The 25,180-nt window shown below is 34.8% G+C and overlaps 2 protein-coding genes across 3 annotated transcripts in view; both read left to right on the top strand.

Moving 5' to 3' along the window:
• Window positions 1-8,045, top strand: part of LOC140152806 (ryanodine receptor 2-like) — a 231,522-nt gene extending 223,477 nt beyond the window's left edge. The window contains 6 exon segments of the mRNA XM_072175306.1: window positions 209-257; window positions 1,118-1,225; window positions 1,578-1,642; window positions 1,935-2,035; window positions 2,324-2,375; window positions 3,433-8,045. Coding sequence (XP_072031407.1) covers window positions 209-257; window positions 1,118-1,225; window positions 1,578-1,642; window positions 1,935-2,035; window positions 2,324-2,375; window positions 3,433-3,522 — 465 coding nt within the window. The 3' untranslated portion in view covers window positions 3,523-8,045.
• A 5,734-nt stretch (window positions 8,046-13,779) lies between these two features.
• The window catches only part of LOC140152802 (equilibrative nucleoside transporter 1-like), a 97,677-nt gene continuing 86,276 nt past the window's right edge, over window positions 13,780-25,180 (top strand). For both annotated transcript variants that reach the window (XM_072175301.1, XM_072175300.1), the window contains exons 1-2: window positions 13,780-13,812; window positions 18,907-19,157. In XM_072175301.1, the coding sequence (XP_072031402.1) occupies window positions 18,997-19,157 (161 nt within the window). In that variant the 5' untranslated portion in view covers window positions 13,780-13,812; window positions 18,907-18,996. The remainder of the gene's footprint in view (window positions 13,813-18,906; window positions 19,158-25,180) is intronic.

Below are 25,180 nucleotides of genomic sequence, written 5' to 3'. Positions count from 1 at the left end.
ACCACTACACCACAGCAGTTACCCTGAAGCCTAATCCTTAATTCACCCTAAATAAGACCTATCCCAAACCTTAGCCCTAACCCTTAAAATGTTGCTTTGAATATAGTTCACCCTGCTCAAACCAAAAAAAAAAGAGTTAGAAGTATTAAATAGATAAACAATTACAGTTAGTCATTTTAATTTAATTTCACTTGGTGTTTTTTTTCAGTGTTTCATTTTCCATCTGCATTCCGGTCTCAGAGCTGGAGGTGGTATTGGTATGTATTCCCCTCAGTTTTCATCAATATTATACCATTTTTCTCAGTGACATTATTAATGCATTGTGGTAGCTTATTTTGCACTTGTAACTAAAAGATATCTTTAAATATGTATGTGTATGCCAGAGCTTTGAGCAAACCTTTTCATTTTGAAACTGTACCCAGAGAGATACAAAGTGACATCACTTACAGCATAAAAATAAGTTGTATCGGTAGATCTAGGCAGTATAAAGTAAAGAAGTTGGTTATAAGAGAAAATCCTATGTCCTACTCTGGCCAATATTTGATTGTTGATTGCATATCAAAAAAACGTCTAGAGAAACATCAGGATTTAAAATATAGGCTGAAACTGCAGACCTATATCATATCCAGAACTTATTTGAATACCTATGTGATACAGATCTTTAATTTACATTGATAGATTGCTCATAAGTTAAGCTACATGGGATTTAAACAAATTAGCCCACTTTTTCTTGTTTTTTAACACCTAAAAATAGCTTGTAAAAAGGCCCAATGCATAAGCATGGGGCTACGTACTAGCATTACTTCCACATACTAATGTATGCGGGTTTGAGAGACAAACCTCAAGTAAGTCAAGATTAATATATAGGCGGGACTCATTACGTACCATTGTTCTAATTAAAATTTCTTTTAACTGAAATGTTTTTAAGGAATGTATTTTTTGGTGGAACAACAAAACACACAACAATTGCTTCAGAAGAGTTTGCTTTTGCTAATGCACAAAAATAAGTTTACCACAGACTCTTGAACCAACATATCAGTGACCATTATTAAATGTATGTTGAGATGAGGCCTTGTGAATTTGGATCATCAGTAATTATTTATTGTTTTATTTTCAGCTGATGAGATTGAGCCACCAGACGGAGACGACTATGAAGCTTATCGTATCATATTTGACATTACTTTCTTCTTCTTTGTCATCGTCATTCTCTTGGCTATCATTCAGGGTAAGAAATACTATCTATCATTTAAGTGCAACAAACATTGATATCTATGTGTTTTCATGTGCATATCACTATAATAAAGTCCGCGGATTTCTACTTCAAAAAACATGTCATCCAAATGCTTCACATGGCTTCTGGAAAGAAACATGCAGTGTGCCATAGGAAAGAATTAGCACTTTTGGAAGGTATGGAAGAAAAAGGGCATTGTTACCCATTACAAAACATGTCAAGTTATAGAAATGTAAACATCTCCTAAAAAGTAAGGTATGGAAAAAAATAAACCCATCTGTAAGTCTTGTAGCAAGATTTGACTATTTTGATGACTATTATTTTTTCATTATTCCCTGTGTTACAGGTTTGATCATTGATGCCTTTGGAGAATTGAGAGATCAGCTGGAGCAGGTCAAAGAAGACATGGAGGTAGGTCTGAATTTCTATTTGGCACAGTGTTATTTTGTAACCATTTATAGATATTTTCAGCGGTTTATTTCAAACAGAATCAGTTGTGAAATTCTTTGGTTTTATCCACTTTTATAAGATGCATGCCTACAAAATGTTTAAAAATGTATCCCAAACTCTATACAATGCTTCTCATTGCTTGCACCCAAATTTATGTAAAAACAAAATCAAACCTTTCGATTTGTATTGACATTTATCCATGTGTCTCCTTTTTGTTCTAACATTTGCTACATCATTCTTTCTTTTTCTCCAGACAAAATGCTTTATATGTGGTATAGGGAAAGAGTATTTTGATAAAGTGCCGCACGGGTTCGAATCCCACACAAGAAAAGAGCACGATTTATCAAATTACATGTAAGTATAGTATTTATTTATTTTATATCATTATATTAAGATGTTTGTACAAGTTAGTTTTCTACCATTTTATAAATACTGTATTGTAAAACCATTTATATTATAAATACTGTATTGTAAAAGTTTTGGATTTCATTTAAAACTGCATGTTGATAAACTAAGATTGAAAAGTTAAAATAATGGAGCATTTTTATTGATTTGACACAGTACTCTTGTAGTTGAATTATTAGTTAATTAATTTCATACTTATAAGTGACAGTAATCTGAGAATATTTTTGTTTCTTACAGGTTTTTCTTGATGTACCTAATTAATAAAGATGAAACGGAGCACACCGGCCAGGTAAGAATACTGCCGTTAATAGCTTTGTAATGTTAAAAAAATACATCCAAATTTACCTTCAGTGGAATTTAAATTTGAGGGATTAGAATATGTAAACTACTAGCATATTAAAATTATTTATGGAGGAGTTTTTGCATTTCACTACAGACTTGTTAAACAAATAATTATCTATTTTATCAATGAAAAAAGGGACTATAAATAACTCAGTCATCCATATTGTGGCAAAAAATTGCTGCCAACATGACACCTGTTACCAGCTGTCAACATTACTAACAAACTGCCGTATGGGCATGAAACTTGGTGGGTACAGTCAACATTTAGAGCCAACATTTTGGAAGGTCATTTTGGGGTCACCCACTGGTTATCTGAGGTCAAATTACTAAAAGCGGTCGTATAGGCACAAAACTTGGTAGGTAGGTACAGTCAACATTTAGAATCAAATTTGTGGAAGGTCATTTCAGGGTCATCCGAGGTCACCCAGGGGTCATCTGAGGTCAAATTGCTAAAAACTTGTATGGGCATGAAATTTGGTGGGTACAGTCAACATTTAGAGCCAATTTTTTGGAAGGTCATACTCAAATTTCCCGGGCACCAAAATTGCCTGTGGCAATGACGTCCCAGTAACACAATGAAGGCTGACAACAATTGAGCACAAATAACCATGACGGCATTAGGGAGATTTTGAATATCGCGTGTTGAGAGTCGGCTGTTTTTATTCATTTTTATGGCCAATATGAGTTTGTTTTAAATAAAAGGTTTAGGGATGATTTACTTATTCAGTGGTTTCACATTGAAATGGGATATTCCAGTTGAAATCCATACACCCCCTATAAAAGACATGACCCTAATCCACACAGGGAGTGTGAATTTTAAATGGATTTACCTGACTGGGTGACTCCATTTGAAATCTACATCCCCTGTGTAGGAGATTAAGGTCATGTCTTCCATACGGGGTGTGTGGATTTCAACTGAAAGCCCAATATGTTTCTTTCAATTTTCTTGCTTTATCCTTCAACAACACTTTTCTTAATACTTTAAAATTTTATTTTTGTTTCAGGAGTCCTACGTTTGGCAGCTGTATCAAAACAGATGTTGGGACTTCTTCCCCGTTGGTGATTGCTTCAGAAAACAATACGAAGTAGAATAACCATAGCTTTAATCCTTCATTGAAGGGTAGAGGCAAAGACAAAGACAATTGCAATGCATAATATCATAAGTATGGTTATTAATACACAATATGTCCTATAAAATAATGTGAGGTTTTGTGTTCAGAACAATGTGATCTTTTTGATTGAGAATGTATAGACTTTACAAAGATGGATTATATTAGTCATAGTGGTAGCATTGGTGAACACAAAAAATATATGAAAGGACATGACTTGATAAAGATTATTTATTACACATTGTGAACACTTGATGAAGTAGGTTCACTGATTATGGATTTTATCAAAATTTAGTGACTCAAAAAACAAATTTGATAGTAAAATCAAATTCTCTCAAATTCTCTCATCAAGAATGCAAAAGGATGTTACAGAAGTATTAAGTAACTCCTTGCTGATTAAATATATTCATCTTGATGCTTGTAATACTCAGTGGCGGTGGCGTGGGACATTCTCCTCTCTTTGCTCCCCCTCTTCCCATAAAAAAAGAGGAATATGGAAAATGACCACTTTTCTGGCCGAAATGCCAAATTTCAGGCAAATGTTTGGATTTCTTTTCCCTTCCCATCTATTGCCCCCCTAAAAAAATGGAGCCGCCACTGGTATACCATTGCTGCCATAGTAACTCAGTATTTTTCTCAAGTTACTACTAAATGGGCATTAATTAATGATCAGTACATTTATAAGTTATATGACTATATGTACAAGAATTCAAAATTATGACTTTTAGAGTCAAAATTAGTTCAAAATCAGCAAAGTGCACAAAATTACGCAAGAAAAACATATAATTTTGACAGTTCCACATTTTTTGCTGCAGTATAGAAATATGGATTAGATTTACAAACAAAACAAGAAAATTATGCTTTATATTTAGCACTTCTATCTGGGGTTAAATTCACATTGAATAATTTGTATAATACTTATCTTAATTAAAGATGATATAGTGATTCTAATTGACGGTAGGTCAGAGGTTCCCAACTTTTGACCCTAGATTAGAGGTTCTCAACCTTGGTTTTTTAACCAGACTGCATTTCTTGAAAGTTAGACCACTCACAACCCCTTGTAAATGTTGCATGCCCCATCCTATTCCCAGTAGTGTTGTGAGCCGTCTCTTTTGACATATTGGTTGAGAACCCCTGCTCTAGACGGACAGAATCTTCAGAAAATGTTGCGTTGAAATTTGCATTATACTTGATAAGATTAAAATGAATGGCCAATATGAAGCATTGAAAATGAATGGTCAATATGAAGCATTACATTGAAGATTATTTTGTGCAAAGGTTTTTTTTGGGTTTTTCTGTTTTTGCAAGGAAGTCCAGTAAGGCAATTTATAGCAAAGGCAGCAATATGTGAAAGTGGATAATATGCATATTTCATTACAACATTCAAAGATTCTACTGTCATAACCATTAAGGTTTCTTAGATTTGATAATCTTACCTCAGTAGGAAGAATAGAATGTCACTACAGTACCTAGATATAGACAGAATTTTATTTATTTATATGTATGTTATGAACTAGACTCCCATCATTACGTTTGCAGGATTGTTGATAAGCTATAGGCATAATTTTGGTGTGTCAAATCGCTGCAGGCAGAGTTCTGTCAATATTTATTCTATTCCATAGAATGGCTGAACCAAAATTTTGTTGCTGTATATGAAGTTAAATTCTATCACTTTTTTTGTATTTTCTCTTTATCAGCTTTCTGCCGTGTAAAAATGCCTTTGACTGTGAACATATATTGTTTTTATGCTGTTATTTATTGAAAAAAAGTTTGAGAATTTTTATAAACAAAAGTACTATATAGAAATTATATATGTAATTGTGTAGCAAAATTTTGTGCATAAAGTAGAAAAGCTTTATAGAAATTTTTTCTAATTGAGAATTAATAGATATTGAGATTTACAGTATCTGAATAGTGTAGTTAATATGATTGATTGATTATGACAAAATAAAATTTATATAAAACAGTCCAGATGATTTCCAAATATGAGCATGATACTAGTTTCTGAGCTCTATTCTTGCAATACACAAATGTTATTATAAGGATTTTAAGCACCAAATATACTCTACGATTTTGAGAAAGAGATTGTGAAAAGATTGGCTGTGTAAAATGTACATTTTCCCATGGAAAAATATCGCATCCATATTTGGAAACCGTCTGGACTGTACAAGTTGCTTGTTTTTGATGATGCCATAGAAAATTGTGCAACCCTTGTATAGTTAAGCAACTCTTGTATTTAAAAGAAAAAAAATTGTGCAATTCAAATTCTATCTAAAAACAAGTTTAGATCCAGATGAAACAAACTTTATTGTATTTACTATAGTGTATGAATTTCTGATATGGTGATAACTTGTAGCTTTATTGCATTGTGGTCTTTGTCAAAAAATGAGGGGAAATTGGAATTCTGTGATTCTTTTTTCTTTGTTTTCTGTTTTTGTTTTAATACGGGAGCTTATTGATACTTGACTCATTGATGCAGTCATTTATTGGAGGATTGATCCCCCACCCACCCTTTTCAAAGACCACACTGCATTTGTAGTTGCTGTGTTGTGCTAGCTATCAATTTTTGATTCCAGTTTTGCACTGTTGACCAATATATGTCAAATGCATTTTTTCTTCACTATGTACTTTTGTGTAATTAAAAAGTGTGTGCATGCTACGCTAAATGTTAACTTTTCTGGGTGCTTTACATTATCAATGATACTAAAAAAATACAGATTTTGTACACATTTCTTGTAACTTTACATTCACCCTAAAATTAAGTGCCGATCTGTCATGTTACCAGCAGCAGACTATTTTGTAACTGCAAATTCTTCACATTTCTCAGCCATTGTTGTTGTTTTTAGACACCCTATTTAGCCAGTGTGTGCTCGTCAACAATGTCAATAAAGCAAGACAGGTCGGAGGTCACTTTCATACTCTAGGTGCCTTAATTCTTAAATTTAAAGAAATACAGCATGACACAAGAAGTGATTTTGCTAACTTTTCTGTTGTATTCATGTAAAGTGACCGTTTTTGTATCACATTATTGTTTAAACAAAATGACTCATAAAAGACAGTACATTGAATTTTATTTTATTTTTGTTTGTTAGGTGTATCCTTCTATATGTACCATTTGTAATGTCAAGAAGAAATTTGCATGCGAATGCATTAATATGTGAGCTAGGGAGAATTTAGACGAAGTAGGAAGAATTAGGCCTGTCCACATAACCTGATATTTGAAGTGGGGTATGTGTACATTATAAAGTCATCCTGGTATGAGACCAAGATGAAGTAAGGAGAATTAGTAAATTTGATATGTGGTAGGGAGAATATTATTGAAGTAGTGAGGACCTTCATTTAACCTAATATATGTGGTAGGGAGAATAAAATTGAAGTAGTGAGAACTAGGAGTTGCCTACATTACCCTGATGTATGGTAGGGAGAATTGGGTACCAATGTAGCCACCACCCATGCAGTGATGAGCTCATCTGATGCTACACTGAGATATATCCTGTGCTGTGCATGATTTGCTTGTTTTAGGCATGGGCATGTGTCACAAATTTTCGTTACATGAACGAAACAATGGTAAAAAAAAAAAAAAAGGAATTATGATCTAGCTCAGAAGTTGAAGAGTTTTCTTTGTAGTTAAGCATAGATAAGATTTAATTAGTATAACATAAAAGAGCAAAATCTAAATGTTCCATCTGCTTTCTAGTTATCCAGTTTGCTCAATAGATGCACCTGTATCCAAATTTGTTAATGTAAAAATTTTGAGCACTTTGTGTACACAAAACATGATCATGTACATCATATGGCCCATGCCTATTGTATTTGTGGGTATGTTCAACCCATTTTTGCTGTGCTTTGCACTTCACAATGTTTCCCACATTTTTGTGTAGTTTGTGTAAGAAAACAACTTTGTTTACTTCTCTTTCTACAAATTTCTTGTATTGTGACAATTAATTGTAATAAATAAAATATTTTTTGTTTGGTTTCACTGAAACCCATACATTTTGTTTAAGTTATTTTAATACTAGATTTTGATAGTGTAACAAGATTACTTTATTTTATGCAAATAGAAGTAAATCTGTTCAGCAACACTTTCAAATGAAAATGCTGGAAGTTTCAGATAAATGAAAATTTCAGATAAATGAATTTATCAAATAAATTGCAAGGTGATTTACTAAGAAATGAATTATTAACTGGTTGTTATTAAGTAAGATCATGTTAGAACAAATAAAATGCCAAATAAACTAAGAACAACATGACGTGATGTTTAGCATAAAGTTTCAGATGATGACTTTAAAATCTTGATGAATTGGTGTTAAGCAGGCCTTGATTTGTGAACCACCCTGTATGTACAGGGTGTCTCTCTGTATAAGAATGTTTCAAATATTGTTTAGTTATTTATAGAAATTTTGTTTTGATCATGTGAAATTGATTAAATAGTTGGTTTGGATGTCCATTTTATTTGAAACTCATGCATTGTTATGAAAAAAAATAAATTATGAATTTCACCTTGTAAATGTTGATTGTTCTGTGTTTTTTCTTTTGTGTCTTTATTATTAGATTATTATTTTATTTTATTTATTGATAAATTGATTGATTGATTAATTATTGATACTCGCTGTCCCCAAACTGGTTGCTTCTCTCAGGTCCTCATCCATAAAAAGACAACATATTTTTTTGTGATTTAATAAATATCCTGTTTTGCCAACAGCTGGAATTTTTATATTTGGCCATTTTTGGAAATAGGGGCTAAAAATAGCCGTTTTGGGGGAGTGCTGTGACAATCTTTGCCCTCTTAAATTTAGCAAACACATTCTGTTCTCGTTTATAGACGAAATATTAAAAATTAACATACCATAACATAACATTTTTGCCCCCTTTCCCAACAAAATTGCCAACAACATTTATTTGCTTTTTACTTGACCAATCACACGCAAAGTGTTGTGGTCAAGGGTGCTTATCCCGACAGTGGTCACTTCAGGAGTGCCACAGGAATCGATGTTAGACCCAGGGTCTTTGACTATTATTATTTGTTTTATTCACCTCTGATGTTACTCGGCTAAAGAGTTTCTTATTAATGTATTCAAGTGATCTGCTTTACTACCGCAATTTCGACAGGGAGTAAGTTAAAGCCATAATGTGTGATTTGCTTCACAGCGACGCCCTCAATTTTACTCAGATTTCTACTTTTTGCATAATTATAATGCCCAGTGGTATGCTAAAATACCACGTAAAAGACTAAGCCTGAAGTGCCTTAATAACAGTAAAATTTAACTTTTTGTTTTAAAGTTTATTCAGAGTTCAGCGATCGAGTACTTGCTAACATGTACCGTGGATGTCAGCTTGTATGTACACACGTCGAGCGTGATGCTCCGTGCAGTTACATGTATTACGATCGGCGAGCGTAGTACACGCATTGTAGGCATTGGAATGAATCGCAATTTTCTTCGTTATACCTCATTTGTTTGGCTCAAAATTAAAAGTGGATAATGTGATCAGTGAAAACAAACATTTAAATAAGAATCTATTCTTTATGCAAATCACACATTATTGCTTCAAGTTCGGGTTCCCCAAAATCTTAATGTGTAAGAGGGGGGGGCAAAGATTTTTGGCACGTCAAAGGCGGGAGGAATCTCATGTTTTTGGCACGGCCAAAGGGGGAAGCGATTTTTGGCAGACCACTTTGAGAATTCACCACCTGATAATAATTTTATTGCACAGCCGGCCCCTGAGTGAGTATAGTGAGTTATACAGGGTGAGTCAACAAAAGTGCAATAGAGAAAAGAATCCATTTTTATTTAAGAACCGAGGAGTTGAACCTTTTAGGTTTTAAACATTTTATAATTAACATAACCATTAGTGATCTTGTGTGAAAAAATCAAGGAATTGGCATTTACCGTTATGTTTTTATGACACATTTTATAGCGATACCCAATTTTAATGTTTGTCCAAGAGACATCTAAAATTTGAATGTCAGCCCACTCTGTGTAAGGTAGATTTGGAACCACCGCCATTTTCTTAACCTCATTGGCATTGAAATAAAATGGAGCACCCAAAGTGTTATGCCTTTGGTCTTGTTTAAGGAGAAGAAACATTATTTGTTGTTATTTTTTATTTTCCCTTTATTTTAAAGATGTTTATTCTCTATCAAAACCATATAAATTTATAGGCGGGTTTTTCGAAATGAAATGCGCACAAATTGAAGTGGAGTGATTTCAAAATATCCAGTAAGTTGGACATATTGGGATTAAATAAACTGGAGTTGGAGTCGAGTGAGGTATGAAGTACTTAAAGTAATGTTAGAAAGTTTGAAAAAAAAAAAAAAATAAAAATAACGCAAAAATCAACCTTATTTAAGTTAAAGTCAGTTTCAGAGCTGGTGCATTTATCGTGCATTGTGTGCTTCCATTCAAAATACATGGTACTTCGTGGACAAAATAATAATGACATTGGGTATCGCAGTAAAAGGACTCATAAAAATTCAACGGTAAAAGCGAGTCACTTCATTTTTTCACAGAAGGTGACTGTTGATTGTGACATTTATATAAACTTTCAATAATGGGAAAGTTCAACTTGGTTCTTACATAAATATCGATTCTTTGCTCTATTGCACTTTTTTTTACTCACCCTGTATATTATAAGCGATCTATTGATCATGTTAGTGACTGATTACATTCTGGAGTATTTGATTATTGAATGATTGAATATTGATGTTTTAATTAGATGATTTTAATTGGGTGAGTGAGAGTGATTGATGATTCAATTATTGGTAAATTGATGATGGTTTGAATTATTGAATGATTGGATTGATTGGTTAATTGATGATTGATTGGTAAATTGATGGTGGTTTGAATTATTGAATGATTGGTTTGATTGATTGGTTAATTGATGATTGATTTGTTAATTGATGATGTTTGAATTATTGAATGATTGGTTGTTTGCTGATTGGTTAAATGATGATTGATTGGTTAATTGATGGTGGTTTGAATTATTGAATGATTGGTTTGATTGATTGATTGGTTAATTGATGATTGATTGGTTAATTGATGGTGGTTTGAATTATTGAATGATTGGTTTGATTGATTGATTGGTTAATTGATGATTGATTTGTTAATTGATTGTGGTTTGAATTATTGAATGATTGGTTTGATTGATTGATTGGTTAATTGATGATTGATTGGTAAATTGATGGTGGTTTGAATTATTGAATGATTGGTTTGATTGATTGATTGGTTAATTGATGATTGATTGGTTAATTGATGGTGGTTTGAATTATTGAATGATTGGTTTGATTGATTGATTGGTTAATTGATGATTGATTGGTTAATTGATGGTGGTTTGAATTATTGAATGATTGGTTTGATTGATTGATTGGTTAATTGATGATTGATTGGTTAATTGATGGTGGTTTGAATTATTGAATGATTGGTTTGATTGATTGATTGGTTAATTGATGATTGATTGGTTAATTGATGGTGGTTTGAATTATTGAATGATTGGTTTGATTGATTGATTGGTTAATTGATGATTGATTGGTTAATTGATGGTGGTTTGAATCATTGAATGATTGGTTTGATTAATTGATTGGTTAATTGATGATTGATTTGTTAATTGATGATGTTTGAATTATTGAATGATTGGTTTGATTGATTGATTGGTTAATTGATGATTGATTTGTTTAATTGATTGTGGTTTGAATTATTGAATGATTGGTTTGTTTGATTGATTGGTTAATTGATGATTGATTTGTTAATTGATGATGTTTGAATTATTGAATGATTGGTTGTTTGCTGATTGGTTAAATGATGATTGATTGGTTAATTGATGGTGGTTTGAATTATTGAATGATTGGTTTGATTGATTGATTGATTGGTTAATTGATGATTGATTTGTTAATTGATGGTGGTTTGAATTATTGAATGATTGGTTTGTTTGCTGATTGGTTAATTGATGATTGATTTGTTAATTGATGATGTTTGAATTATTGAATGATTGGTTTGTTTGATTGATTGGTTAATTGATGATTGATTTGTTAATTGATGATGTTTGAATTATTGAATGATTGGTTTGTTTGATTGATTGGTTAATTGATGATTGATTTGTTAATTGATGATGTTTGAATTATTGACTGATTGGTTTGTTTGATTGATTGGTTAATTGATGATTGATTTGTTAATTGATGATGTTTGAATTATTGAATGATTGGTTTGTTTGATTGATTGGTTAATTGATGATTGATTTGTTAATTGATGATGTTTGAATTATTGAATGATTGGTTTGTTTGCTGATTGGTTAATTGATGATTGATTTGTTAATTGATTGTGGTTTGAATTATTGAATGATTGGTTTGTTTGCTGATTGGTTAATTGATGATTGATTTGTTAATTGATAGTGGTTTGAATTATTGAATGATTGGTTTGTTTGCTGATTGGTTAATTGATGATTGATTTGTTAATTGATTGTGGTTTGAATTATTGAATGATTGGTTTGTTTGATTGATTGGTTAATTGATGATTGATTGGTTAATTGATGATTGATTGGTTAATTGATGGTGGTTTGAATCATTGAATGATTGGTTTGTTTGATTGATTGGTTAATTGATGATTGATTTGTTAATTGATGATGTTTGAATTATTGAATGATTGGTTTGTTTGCTGATTGGTTAATTGATGATTGATTTGTTAATTGATGATGTTTGAATTATTGAATGATTGGTTTGTTTGATTGATTGGTTAATTGATGATTGATTTGTTAATTGATGATGTTTGAATTATTGAATGATTGGTTTGTTTGATTGATTGGTTAATTGATGATTGATTTGTTAATTGATGATGTTTGAATTATTGACTGATTGGTTTGTTTGATTGATTGGTTAATTGATGATTGATTTGTTAATTGATGATGTTTGAATTATTGAATGATTGGTTTGTTTGCTGATTGGTTAAATGATGATTGATTGGTTAATTGATGATGTTTGAATTATTGAATGATTGGTTTGTTTGATTGATTGGTTAATTGATGATTGATTTGTTAATTGATGATGTTTGAATTATTGAATGATTGGTTTGTTTGATTGATTGGTTAATTGATGATTGATTGGTTTAATTGATTGTGGTTTGAATTATTGAATGAATGGTTTGTTTGATTGATTGGTTAATTGATGATTGATTTGTTAATTGATGATGTTTGAATTATTGAATGATCGATTGGTTTGTTTGCTGATTGGTTGATTGATGATTGATTGGTTAATTGATGGTGGTTTGAATTATTGAATGATTGGTTTGTTTGATTGATTGGTTAATTGATGATTGATTTGTTAATCGATGATGTTTGAATTATTGAATGATTGGTTTGTTTGCTGATTGGTTAATTGATGATTGATTTGTTAATTGATAGTGGTTTGAATTATTGAATGATTGGTTTGTTTGCTGATTGGTTAAATGATGATTGATTGGTTAATTGATAGTGGTTTGAATTATTGAATGATTGGTTTGTTTGCTGATTGGTTAATTGATGATTGATTTGTTAATTGATGATGTTTGAATTATTGAATGATCGATTGGTTTGTTTGCTGATTGGTTGATTGATGATTGATTGGTTAATTGATGGTGATTTGAGTTTTGAATGTTTGGTTTGTTTGGCAGACTGATTAATTGATGATTGATTGGTAATATTATTAGGATTAATTAAATAAGTGAGCCTGAAAGAACGAGTAAAGTGCTTTTAAGCAGTGAGTTATTTTTAGTTTATTTATGATCAGTCCGGTTGCTAAATGTTTATTTTACAGAAGCTTGTTTTGGTGTCCATAGTCAAGTTGATAGAGTTTGCTTTTCAAGACCACCAATTTCTAAAATAAGTTTACTGGACCTCAGCATTTGAACATTTTGAGATATGGAGGGTCAAAGCCCGGGGTCAAAGCTCAGACAGAGGTCAACTTTTTCAAAACTGACCAAATGCTGAAGTTTTTTTTAAAACCTACTTGTAGCTATTAGGCCTAAAGCCTACTGGCACTTCCTATGGAGCGTTCTATGCAGTATCATGACCAAATATTTGGCCAAACGTGGAGGCATCCCCCGCCCCTCCCCCTCCCTGTGATTGAAGCTCAATCCAATGTCATAACATGAGGTCCAGACACAATCATCAAGGTAATGTGTCTGCCACGGGATCTTGTCCTTTTAATGAATACTTCTTGTTTGCTGATTTAATAAAGAAATTACCGTGCCGTCTGGTACTTGTAAATAAGTTGTAACGCTCAGTTGGTGAAATATGTCGAAAGAGTGACAGGTAAGGTCATTACTTCTCGTAATTTGTAACAAATTCTTAGTCATAAGATGATTCGAAAGTTTGACTGGTATGTAAGAAAAGTTAAGTAAGTTCATTTTTGTTCATATTTAATTTGCCCATGTCAGTAAACAGGGACGTAAAAAGTTTGAGCCATATTTATACCGGGAGGCTAATTTTGGCATTGCAATTCATTGGCATGTTGGTTGCAGAATGTGGAGGGTTTTAATTTAGGCATTGACATTGTAGGGGCTATGCTATAATTATGAACCCTGGGGAATAAAGGTCCAAACGGCGTGCCAAAAATAACTTGCCCCCCATGGCCTGACAAAAAATCCTGCCCTCCCTGCCCCCAGCCACTAGTACACAATGAGCAAGGGCAGGCCCAATAATTGTGCTGAAAGCTAAATAAAATTGGACTGGTCACTTATCGCTCACTGTTCAAAATGTGACATCTACACCAATTACAGTCCCGAAATGGTCTACTTTTTAGCCGACCTCAATTTCGAAACATTTAGTGATAGTTAAAAATGCCATCCCCAACCCATTGGTTATCTTTGGACGAATTTGTAGATCTCTCCGTGTCTGAAATTCCCTGGTACAAACATCGAAAATGTCGCATTTCTCAGTCCCGGTGATGAATGCTATATCCGCATCGCTGTTTAGCCAGCAGCCATTCATATATGAATATATGCATATCTCTGACCCCTGTAAGGTCAAGCATGTGGCGTTAATTCCAACCAATCCGATCCACTGATTGTGACCATGTGGTCGGTTTCATGAATATTTAATAAGCAGCTTGATACTGACGTCATATTCACTCAGTCGGACATCCGGGAACATTGTCCCCTTCGTCCCCTTTGCACAAGCGCGCGCATAGCAACCAGCTTGAGAAAGGGGAACTGCACATGCGCTGCACCAGACTGCGTTACTGGCCTGTGTTACGTTTCAGGGAAAGAACGTCTGTAGTACATGTACCTGTTTTTAATGACTTTGCAACAATGTTTCTATTGTCAGCAGTAACACCTTGCATTTATACTTTTGAGTTTGTATGGAGCACATTCGTACACATTATAAATAAGTGAAATCAGAATATCCTGAAAGGAATTTAGGTAACAAATTCAACGACACTGACCTCGCAGCAGCTAAAGTTTTCATGTTAACATGGCGAATGAATGACGTAATTAGACATTTTTAGCCTACGTTTTGTATCCTACTATCGGATCGTTGAAACAACAAAACCTCAATCCCCGGCCTCATTCACGAATTCACTCACCTTCCTACACCACCAGTTGTAATAAAACTCAAAACATCCCGTGTTATTCCTCAAAACTACATGTACCTTCATTAATAAAAAATTGAAATCCTAGTAGAAATCCGTTATCGAAAATTGTTTGATATAAAAGCGTCAACAAAAGTAATTTTTCTGAAGAGTAGATACCACGTGTCAAAATGGCGGCTCATGAGTCGCATCCCCTGCTTTGTACATGTACCCAGGTCACGGTGTGTCTACGTGACGAACAGTCAGGGTCAGTGGACAGCGCAACCTGTCTGCTGCCATGCCGTAATATATGCACCTAATATGGGCATAATGGCGCTGTCAATCATCCTTATTCACAATCGCCTTTGTCGAACAGACTCTTACGCAGGTAAGAGCTCACGCTGTCCTCACTTTAGCGATTAGGATCGACGAACGTCAGGTCGACACAATCTGGTTGTGTAGGAGACTATCATCGTGATGCCCACGTTGGAACCATTGGAATTATGCAAGAAATATTCATTGCCAGGACTGAAGCGGTGTGGCCATTTCTATGTTTGTACCGGGCAAGTACCGGACATTTTTCAACACGAAGCTAGCGGAGATTACTGCAAATTCGTCCAAAGGTAAGCAAAGGGTTGGGGATCGCATTTTTAACTTCGACTAAACTGTTGCGGAGTTAAGGCTTGCTAAAAGTAGACCATTTCGGGGGCTGTATTTGTTGTGCATGTCACATTGTGAACAATGAGTGAAAACCGACAACATTTGCTGAAGAATTATTGCCTTGCTCTAGTATACCGCCGTTCCGAAGAATGGCGGTATACATGTATACCTAGCGCTGCACATGCGCACACTGGTATTACAAGGCTATTTCCCCTTTGTGACGTCAGCCCAACCAAGAGAATCTGAGGTGACCAGGAGGCAGGAGCTACCGTTTGGTCAACTGAACTGTGAACTCGAATAATATACATATCTTACTTGTCACCAATGCGCTATAATTTTTTTTTTAAAATGCAAAATGCAAAAATAGGCACAAAATTGGCCAAGGGTGTAGTACCCCCTTAAAGGTCCGTAACCCGATCGACAGCATCATCCCCGATTTTTTCATTGTTGATGAGGTTTTGGTATCACATAATAGATACTATTTTTCTCATTACTATCCTGAAATTTGACGCTCCAAGTCGATGTATTTCCGGAGAAATCATGAATCACAGCGGTTTTTACAGGTATACCAGTTTGTAAACAATGGTAAATACTTTGGATTTCTGGGAGGGAATTATGAACGAAATATCAGTCACCGCAACAGCTACGTTGGTTTCGCGTCATACACATTCTGTGAAAAAAGCGAACCACACTAACTGCTGAGGAGGCGGTGCGCCGATATATAGTTATGAAAGCGGCAACAGTAAGCGTGGTGTGCTGAATAGCTCAATTGACTAGCACGTTTGTTTTTACCGAGAGGTACCGGTTCAAAACCCGGTCTCGGAAGGGTTTTTTTTCCTCTCCATTTTACCCAAACTTTTTTATATTCATTTGAAATGTACATATTGCAAGGGAAATATATTTTGTTTCCTTTTTTCTGAAACAGTACGCAAAAAAAAAAACATTTTCCGTTCAATACGGGCGGGCATTGTACAGCATGTCAGCATTCGTCATTGCCTGCCCAGAATGCAATTCACGTATACCAAGGTATTGGATTGCAAATTTGGCTATTTATTCACATTTACGCTGAAAATGCTCTCGTTTTTTCACAAAGCAGCATAAAGGAGGCGATATTTGATATTATTATGTCATTTTAAAGACAATCCATATCCAAAACCAATAGGGTTACCCCCCTTTAAAGTCATAATGTACGATCTTTTTTCAGAATTTACCTTTATTTTTTTCAAAACCGATTTTTTGGCATATTTGTAATACTTACACATATTCTAACTTAAATCTATGAGCTAACTGTCAAATTCATCCTATTTGTAGTAAAACGGGACGATTTTCTGTTGGTCCGACATAAAGTCATAATTTTTTTAGATTATGACTTTATGTCGGCCACTTATCATAAACCGTAGTCTCCTACAAAACTAGCTTGGTTACGTAACCAAACTGGCCGCGTAGGAGACTAACTCTGAGGCTGCACTCGCTGTCCTATAAATCCAAATAGTGCGAGATGTTTCGAGTGATAGAGGTGAAGTTTATGATGTTGTTTCTTTGCAAATTCCCAATGTTTTTCGCGTCCAAATGTATTGGGAACTTTTATAATGATTGCATATTATCATTTTAGAAGAAAAAAAGAAAAATCTAAAAATTTAAAAAGATCGTACATTAAGGCTTTAAGTCCACAAACACATGTGCGATATTGTTATGGGTTGTGATGCTATAGTATTATAATATCAGTTGGATGTACCATTACAAAACAAACAGTGGATGGACGCACTGCCACGCACAGTAACAATACAGTGTGAGGCTTTTGATTCTCAAATGAGAACAATAGTCTGCATATTGTTTACCAGCATTGTTGTGGTAAATAATGGCTTGTTGATGGTGCAACTCATTGTTGCTAATTCAACTTTTCAAAGTATAAATTGTGATTGTATCACACAAGTAAATGAAAAACTTGTGGTTGTGGACTTAACACGGTTTGGAAATAAGCTCTTCATATTTTACTTGCATTACATTACCCCCAAAAAATGCTACACAAAATTTGGGAATTGCTACACAAAATTCCAATTGTGTAGCACTATGAATTTTTCTTATGACCAACGCAGTTTCTGACAGCGTTTTTCAATATCAACCTGAATTCAATTCCTGTAATTCAATTAGATTTAAAATTCAACCCTGAATTGCGGGTCCGAATTCAATGCCGGAAGAGTTTTACCCATTTTAACCATGGGAATAACTCCTGTGTATCCCCCAAATTCAACATTGTCTTAATTAAAATCTCGGATTAGAAACCCTTAGACATGGGTCTACATTTGAAGAAAAATCCTTAGACATGGGTACCCTTATCCTGCAAAATTGCCCCTAGACGTGGGTATGGGTTTTGAGGCTGGAGCTGCACACCACCGTCCAAATTAAATCCAAGTACCCCGGAATAATTTCAAATAAACAAGACTTCTACTGTATGCAACAAGTCATGGGCTAAATTAAATCATCTGGTAAATAGTACTGAGACATCCTGTAGTGATATAATTGCATTAATCTTCTTTGATGGAATGAAAAGTTTATGGTTAAACCATTTTTAACCTTGATGCAAAACTTCGACTTGATCGAAATTTTCAGCTATCTAGTGGGTGGCGAATGTGAAGGTTGTTCTTTGTATTGTACTCACTGGTTTGTTTTTTTAAAAGTAGACTGGGCAGTAAGTATGTCTACTCTCAGTTGAAATCTAGTACTTTAATTAGAGCATTGCTCAATCCATACTGTACAATGTAAGTGATAATTTTGTGAGGGTTTTATTTTCGCGAATTTCGTGATTAGAGCTCCAACCGCGAAAATAACACCACACGAATGTATGCAATAATGTATTACAAGTATAGGGGAGGACTGGGCAATCGTGAAAATAATGTTCGCGAAAATGTGTTTCTAACTCCAAATTGCGAAAATAACTGTACACAAAAATTATCACTTATACAGTAGGATAAATTTGAAGTCCACTGGTGTCTGATTGAACATATGGTACCTTGTTAGGCTTTTTAATTTAAAAAGGCATTGATCTGCAAGTCAGTGGATAGGTAGTTTTGGGGAGCTAAAGAAACTTGTTGATGTACATAATGACATGCTTTGTGTATTTTGTGCATGTCTCATATTTATTTCGAATGTGACAAATATTGTTCATTTTATTACAGTATACTACCAATTAATTGATCAAGTACAGAAGTATTGACAACTCTGGAAAGGAAGGGTGAGAATACAAATCTGAATTTGAACTCCAGGTCATGGCTGTAAATGGACCCATAGCTAACAGCATGGACCAAAACAAAGAAGATCATGATTCAATTGAAGAAGATTTTGGGAGCTCTGAGACAGATGCTCTCCTAGCTCAGGCATCAGTGACATTCTCTGGCAAAACGGAAGAAGGTGAACCCCCTCCTGACAGGTAAGCATATGCAGGGGTATGTGTGTGTGGGGGTGTGTGTGGTGTGGGGGTGGGGGTTGTAAACACTGGTAATCGAGGGAACACACATGACAAATCTATTACAACAGTGGATGCACAATAACCTTGCGTCCACGGTTCCTAGACAATGTTTCTATGTCAAACACCGGCATTAGAAAGTGTTATAGCCAATGACCGGTATAAGGCGAGTCCATACTTACATAGTAAAACTTATCTACATCCATGGTAAGGTGAAAAAACTAAATTGTGTGTGTGCAGGTTAAATGGCAAACTTTATTGCGTTTTTCACATCCTTGTTTGCCGGAGCCGGTGGTTGTACCTAAGGGTGTGTGTGGGGATGGGGGCAGGGGGTTGGTGCATGTCTGGTGTATTGCCCATTGGTCAATACTGGCAATCCACGACACACCTACTGGAAATCTATGTGTAACAGTAGATACACAGGAAATATTCAATGTTCACAGTTCCTGGACATGTTACTAGATCGAAAAAACAAACCCAAAAACATACAAAAATCATTATACAATATCCGCAGCTTATAGGTGAAAGGTGAATCTACATTCTGTCATAAAACTTAACAAATGTGGACTGTTTACATTAAGGCAAATAAAATTCAAATATTTGTGTCCAGTGCTGTCCCCAATGACTGTGTCTACTTTCGGCCTAACCAAGAACATAGTACATGTACTTGCAAGAAATAAGTTTTACAGCAAGGTCAGGAGAAAGACAACCTGCAGTACAAGGAGGCAAGGAGCACATATTATTGGTTGCACATATTATGATGGTTTTGAATTGACACATAGGTTCCTTGACATTTTGATAACACTGCAAACTTATCTGATATAGTAACTATGCCATGATAAGGAAGATAAGATTCAATTGAAACCAAATGAAGGCCATTGACCTTACTTGAATTTTGAATCCTTTGATTTTGAGATTTTAGTGTAGCCTATATGAAATTGCTGCATATAATTGCTTGTGAAACTAATTAAAATATTTTCTTTCATTGAGTGTGTAAGATCTGTCATAACATGACTTGATTATTTGCCAACTTAAAGGGATATTCAGTGATTTTGTTTGAGAAGACCCTACATACATGTGTTTAAAGTGTCACATAAACTTCTATAGCGTGTCTCATGTCAAATTTGAGAGTAATGCCATATGTTAGATGTCGCAGTGGCAGTGCATTTACGCTATTGCAACACCAGCTTACGGATATATACCACACTTGAACATGTGTGTATTGCTACTGCAACATCAAACTTGAGACAAGAAGAAACACTATATAGTCAGTATTGGAGGATTCTGTTTCTTCAGACACTTTGAGCTACACACAATTGAATGGAACTTCATACATGTACATATCACCACTTCCATTTTTTTCCCCTTTTTGCAAATTTTTCACATGAAACAAATACCTGAAGACAGGGATCACTGATAGTACCTTCAAGCTTAGCTGGCAGGTAATTTTTTACCTATGATTCCCCAATCCGGTGAAATGGTGACTTGTGTATATTTGTAAGAGGAAGCAATAAGACCATACTAGTTTCCTGGAATCTGGTTTCATGATATAATTGGGGACATGAAAACCTGATTAGAATAAAAGGATAGAAACTGAGTTATTTAATAACCTTAATGAAGGGAATATCTGTTCCAGTGTCAAAACAACTCAAAATGTTTGACTACTGTAGCCTAGCCTGTAGGAAGTACAAAACAAATTTGCTTTTGTAGAATTTTGAGTGTGTCCTTTAAAATTAATGATAGCATGACCACTATCATCAATTTGACCACATGATGTGACCTATCGAAGGAGAATGGTCAAATATTTTGAAGTTTACAACACCTCACCTCATCTGTAAAGTGAATTGGGTTATTCCAGTTGAAACTCATACACCCCCTATGGAAGACATGACATTAATCTCCCATACAGAGGGGGGGGGGGTAGATTTCAAGTCATCCATTTAGGTAACCCCGTTTAAAATTCACACTCCCTGTGTGGAAGATTAAGGTCATTTTTAATAGGGTGTGTATGGATTTTATTTTTAACTGGAAAAGTCAAATATATATCAGCCAATAGTTCTGGTTTCAGAAGGAAAATAAAGGAGAAATTGTTTTCTAATGATCAGCTCAACTTCAGGATTGCAAATGGTTTATTGTTTGAATCTCTGTTCTCAATTGAGATACAGTTGTACAAATTGTAGGAGCTGAAAAGTTACATCTAGATCTGATTGATTAGCTTGAAAATGATACATCAATTTAAAATGTTCTGTCATTGATTCAAATTATTAAAGGTCATCATGCACTTATGGTTTCAGACCAAATATCTAGGTCTGCACCATATTTGCTCTGGCCACTCATCTGACCAGAGTCCGATATTATATTATTGTCAAATTGTGTTTATAAATTGACAGCGGGAGTGCTCTACTTATCATTTTCGCCACAGGTAACAGTGGGCAGCAATTAGAAGCTTCTCTTTAAAAATATATATTATACAAAGTCCTGAAAGTAAAAATGAATGCAACAGTTGAAGGGAGATACATGCACATGTGTAAGCCATGATACTCATATAGTCAAATGAAATCATGGTATAAATACCTGCTGAATTGTGCATTTGACAGGAAAATATGCACATACAATTGTAGGAAAACAGGTTACTTAGGAGTGTCAAGTTCAGGAGTATTCTCAGTCGCAGATAGAGACTGACCGATCAGATCGGGAGCTTCCTAATCGGGCCGATTATTAGCTTATCGGTAGTGATCTGCATCGGCCGATTTTTCCTTCATCCGCCGATGTAATGCACCGATCACCCAATATCATGAAAGTAATTGTTGAAGCTTAACAAGTATTCATTTATTGGTATATTTCTTTCTTTAAATCAAGCGAAATTTAGCAAAAGAACAAGCTTTGTAGGCGATAAACATATATAAAATCATACCGTGATTCAGGCACGCAGCTGAGATAATCAGGTAATTTCCTGCATGCATACTTCCGGGTTACACACGTGCGCCAGTGTCAGATTGGAGAGAGCTACGGGCCGCGTGCAAAACTCAACACTTCCGGGTTACACACGTGCGTGTCAGCTACGGGCCGCGTGCAAAACTCAACACTTCCGGGTTACACACGTGCATGTCAGCTACGGGCAGTGTGCAAAACTCAATACTGACTTGAACGTAAACACAATATTAAAATGGGGCGATCGAATGATTCGACGGACTCGGATATCAGGGGGAAAAGGTATTGAACTTAGAATAATCATGGTCAAATTAAGTATTGTAAATGAGCACGGAGTGTAGTTTTGTGCTCAGAGCATACATAATTATGGTAATACTTTATGTACAAGTACCCTTTCAACATACAGGTGAAATTTACTCATGGCGATGGCAGCCATTGTTTACAATTGGGGAATTGGTAATCGGTGATCGAATCGGCAGATCAAAGAGGGAATTGATCGGCCAATCGGCCGATTCAGATAGGGACCTGATCGGTCAGACACTAGAAAACTCGCAGATCAGTGGAGTGTGCTCAATCTGTTAGCTGGAATGTATCATTTGATGGAGTCTATGACCAAATCTGACCAGCATTGATGACAGGCTTTTGACAGTTTTCAGTGTGCTGAAAAGTATGAATGTAACATTATTGTAGGGAGATTTTATACTTGTTTCAGTCGCAAAACTAAGTGGATTTTATACTTGTTTCAGTCAAAAACTAAATTCAATGACACTAACTTGTGTATATTTTGTGTCACCTCAATTGACATAGACCTGTGCATATTTCTCTGGTTGCAGTATTGAGTCACCTGCACAGAAAGTTTGCAGCGTAAAAATATTGACATCACTACCAACCTCTAGGTGAGACAAAATATAATAGTTTAGCGTAACATAATCAGAAGTCATGGATGTCTGTGATTTTTCAGCTTTGAAGATTTTCTTGGGAGCAGCACTCCCACGCCACACCCTTGCACATTTCTATGCCTTGATTGATGGAGATAATGTGGATTGTTCCGCAACTGCAGTATCCTTATTTTGTCTGTTAACACTACTTGTAGAGACACACAGCCCACATCTGGGGATTTCCCTTCCCTGCGCATCCAAGATGCTGCCATGGCAACAGAATGGTATTAAATTATTCACCATGGAAGCTTTGGGTGAACTTTTTATTAAAAACAATAATTTCAAATGTTTTTTGTAGTATGATTTCCCTTATATCCAAGATGTCCGCCATCTTGCGCGAGAAGAATGTCTTTGCGAATTTGCAATATTTTGAGCTGCACGCAGGATGTGTTAATTTGAAATGAGAAATTCATTCATAAGTGACCAATTTCAATCATGCAAGGATGTTGGGTAATAATAGAAAGATTGAGCTGTCAAATGACAGCTATGATACTGACATTGAACCATAGAAATAATAAGCATTGTCAAGTCCAATGTACAACATGCCTATCTTGTCCTGGCCCACTCAATGATAACATTCAAGTCTCTATTGTTACAAAGTTAATATGTATTTAACCCAAAATTAAAATCAATTGTTGAATGAATATTCAAAGCTTTTTCATTGCAGAAGATTAATTTCTTCTCTTGTAAGTATTTGTTTCTTTACAAACTAAGTGAATAATTCTGAGCAGTTTGTTTTGTGCATTCTGTTATCAGACTAAATAAAGAGGTAGCCTTGAGAAAAAGTTCAGTTGTACACCTTGAACTTTTACATGTATGTTCTTTTTTTTGGCATTTAACCAGGGACCGATTTAACCAAATAGATAAATTGAATTATATACCTGTGTTACATGTATGTAACCCATTTAGGTACTAGGGACGGTTGAATAAATCTGAAACTAGGGTTGCTCTATACATAATTTGCAACAAGCATGTAGGTTAAAAGCTTTCATTCTCATTTAAAGGTCCTTGACCGATCGGCAGCCTCATCCCCCATTTTCCTTCAATCATGAAAATTTTGGTATCAGAAGAAAGCTCATATTTTTGTCATTATCCCAGTGAAATTCAATGCCTGAGATAATTTTTGTTTAAATGGTATAAACAAAAACGGTAGTGATTTGTGCTTGTGGTAAACTTACCAGAAGTGTACATGTATGTACTATCCAATGGGGCATTGTTATACACGTTTTGCTTCTCATATCAAAACCGCTGGAGCAATACAACTCAAAATTTGGAATCATATTGTTTTAATGGTAGACCTCAATCTAAGATAGAAAACAGAACATGAACAATCAGACCATGTCTCTTTAATCATTTTAATTGTGCCTTTGTGTGGCAGGCAAAAATAATACTCAAATTGAAGAACCCAAATTCACACTTTGTTTCACCTTCAGTTTGGTAGCGATGTCATGTGCTTTTAGCCAGTTGCACCAAACAATTATGCTGACAATCTGCCGCTATACGCTCTGCGGAATTGGGTTATCACGAGAGATTTGATACTGTGTGCGAACATTAAAATAAACACAAGTATAATTGTCTGTCATTACAAACCTTGTAAAAGCACACATCCATTTGTGATGTAAAAGGCAACTATTATTGTCTGTCCACCAATCTATTGAATTAGCCTCAGAAAAATTGTAATAGAAACCCTCAAGCAAAAAGATATTTTCACATGCTTACTTTTCATTATTTTGCATTTCTGTTTTCAATAACAAATTTAATATTTTATTACATGATGTTTTATACCTTAATAAATGGAGAGCTATCGCCCAGATGGTTTTATTCCAACTTATGAGTTAAATAGCAATGTTCAGTCTTATATCCTGTAAAAAGGTTCATGTATGCTCTTGTGTTTGTACACCCCCTTCTCATTTTATGTTCATGCAATGCCAGCTTGAAAAATTCTCAAGCCAAAATCTCAGGTTTTGTGATGTGATGGGGGAGGAGGAATTAGGCTTGACATTTGGTTCACCCATATGTTTAAGGAACTTTGCTCAACTTGTGGATCCAAGTATCTAGTAGCAATTTTCTTGCACAATCAATGGAAAGTTTGTTTTGTTCTTGCAAAACCAGGAATAG

Source organism: Amphiura filiformis, chromosome 5 (genome assembly GCF_039555335.1).
Source record: "Amphiura filiformis chromosome 5, Afil_fr2py, whole genome shotgun sequence".
Classification (NCBI taxonomy): Eukaryota; Metazoa; Echinodermata; class Ophiuroidea; order Amphilepidida; family Amphiuridae; genus Amphiura; species Amphiura filiformis.
This window is presented reverse-complemented; position numbering and strand designations above follow the sequence as displayed.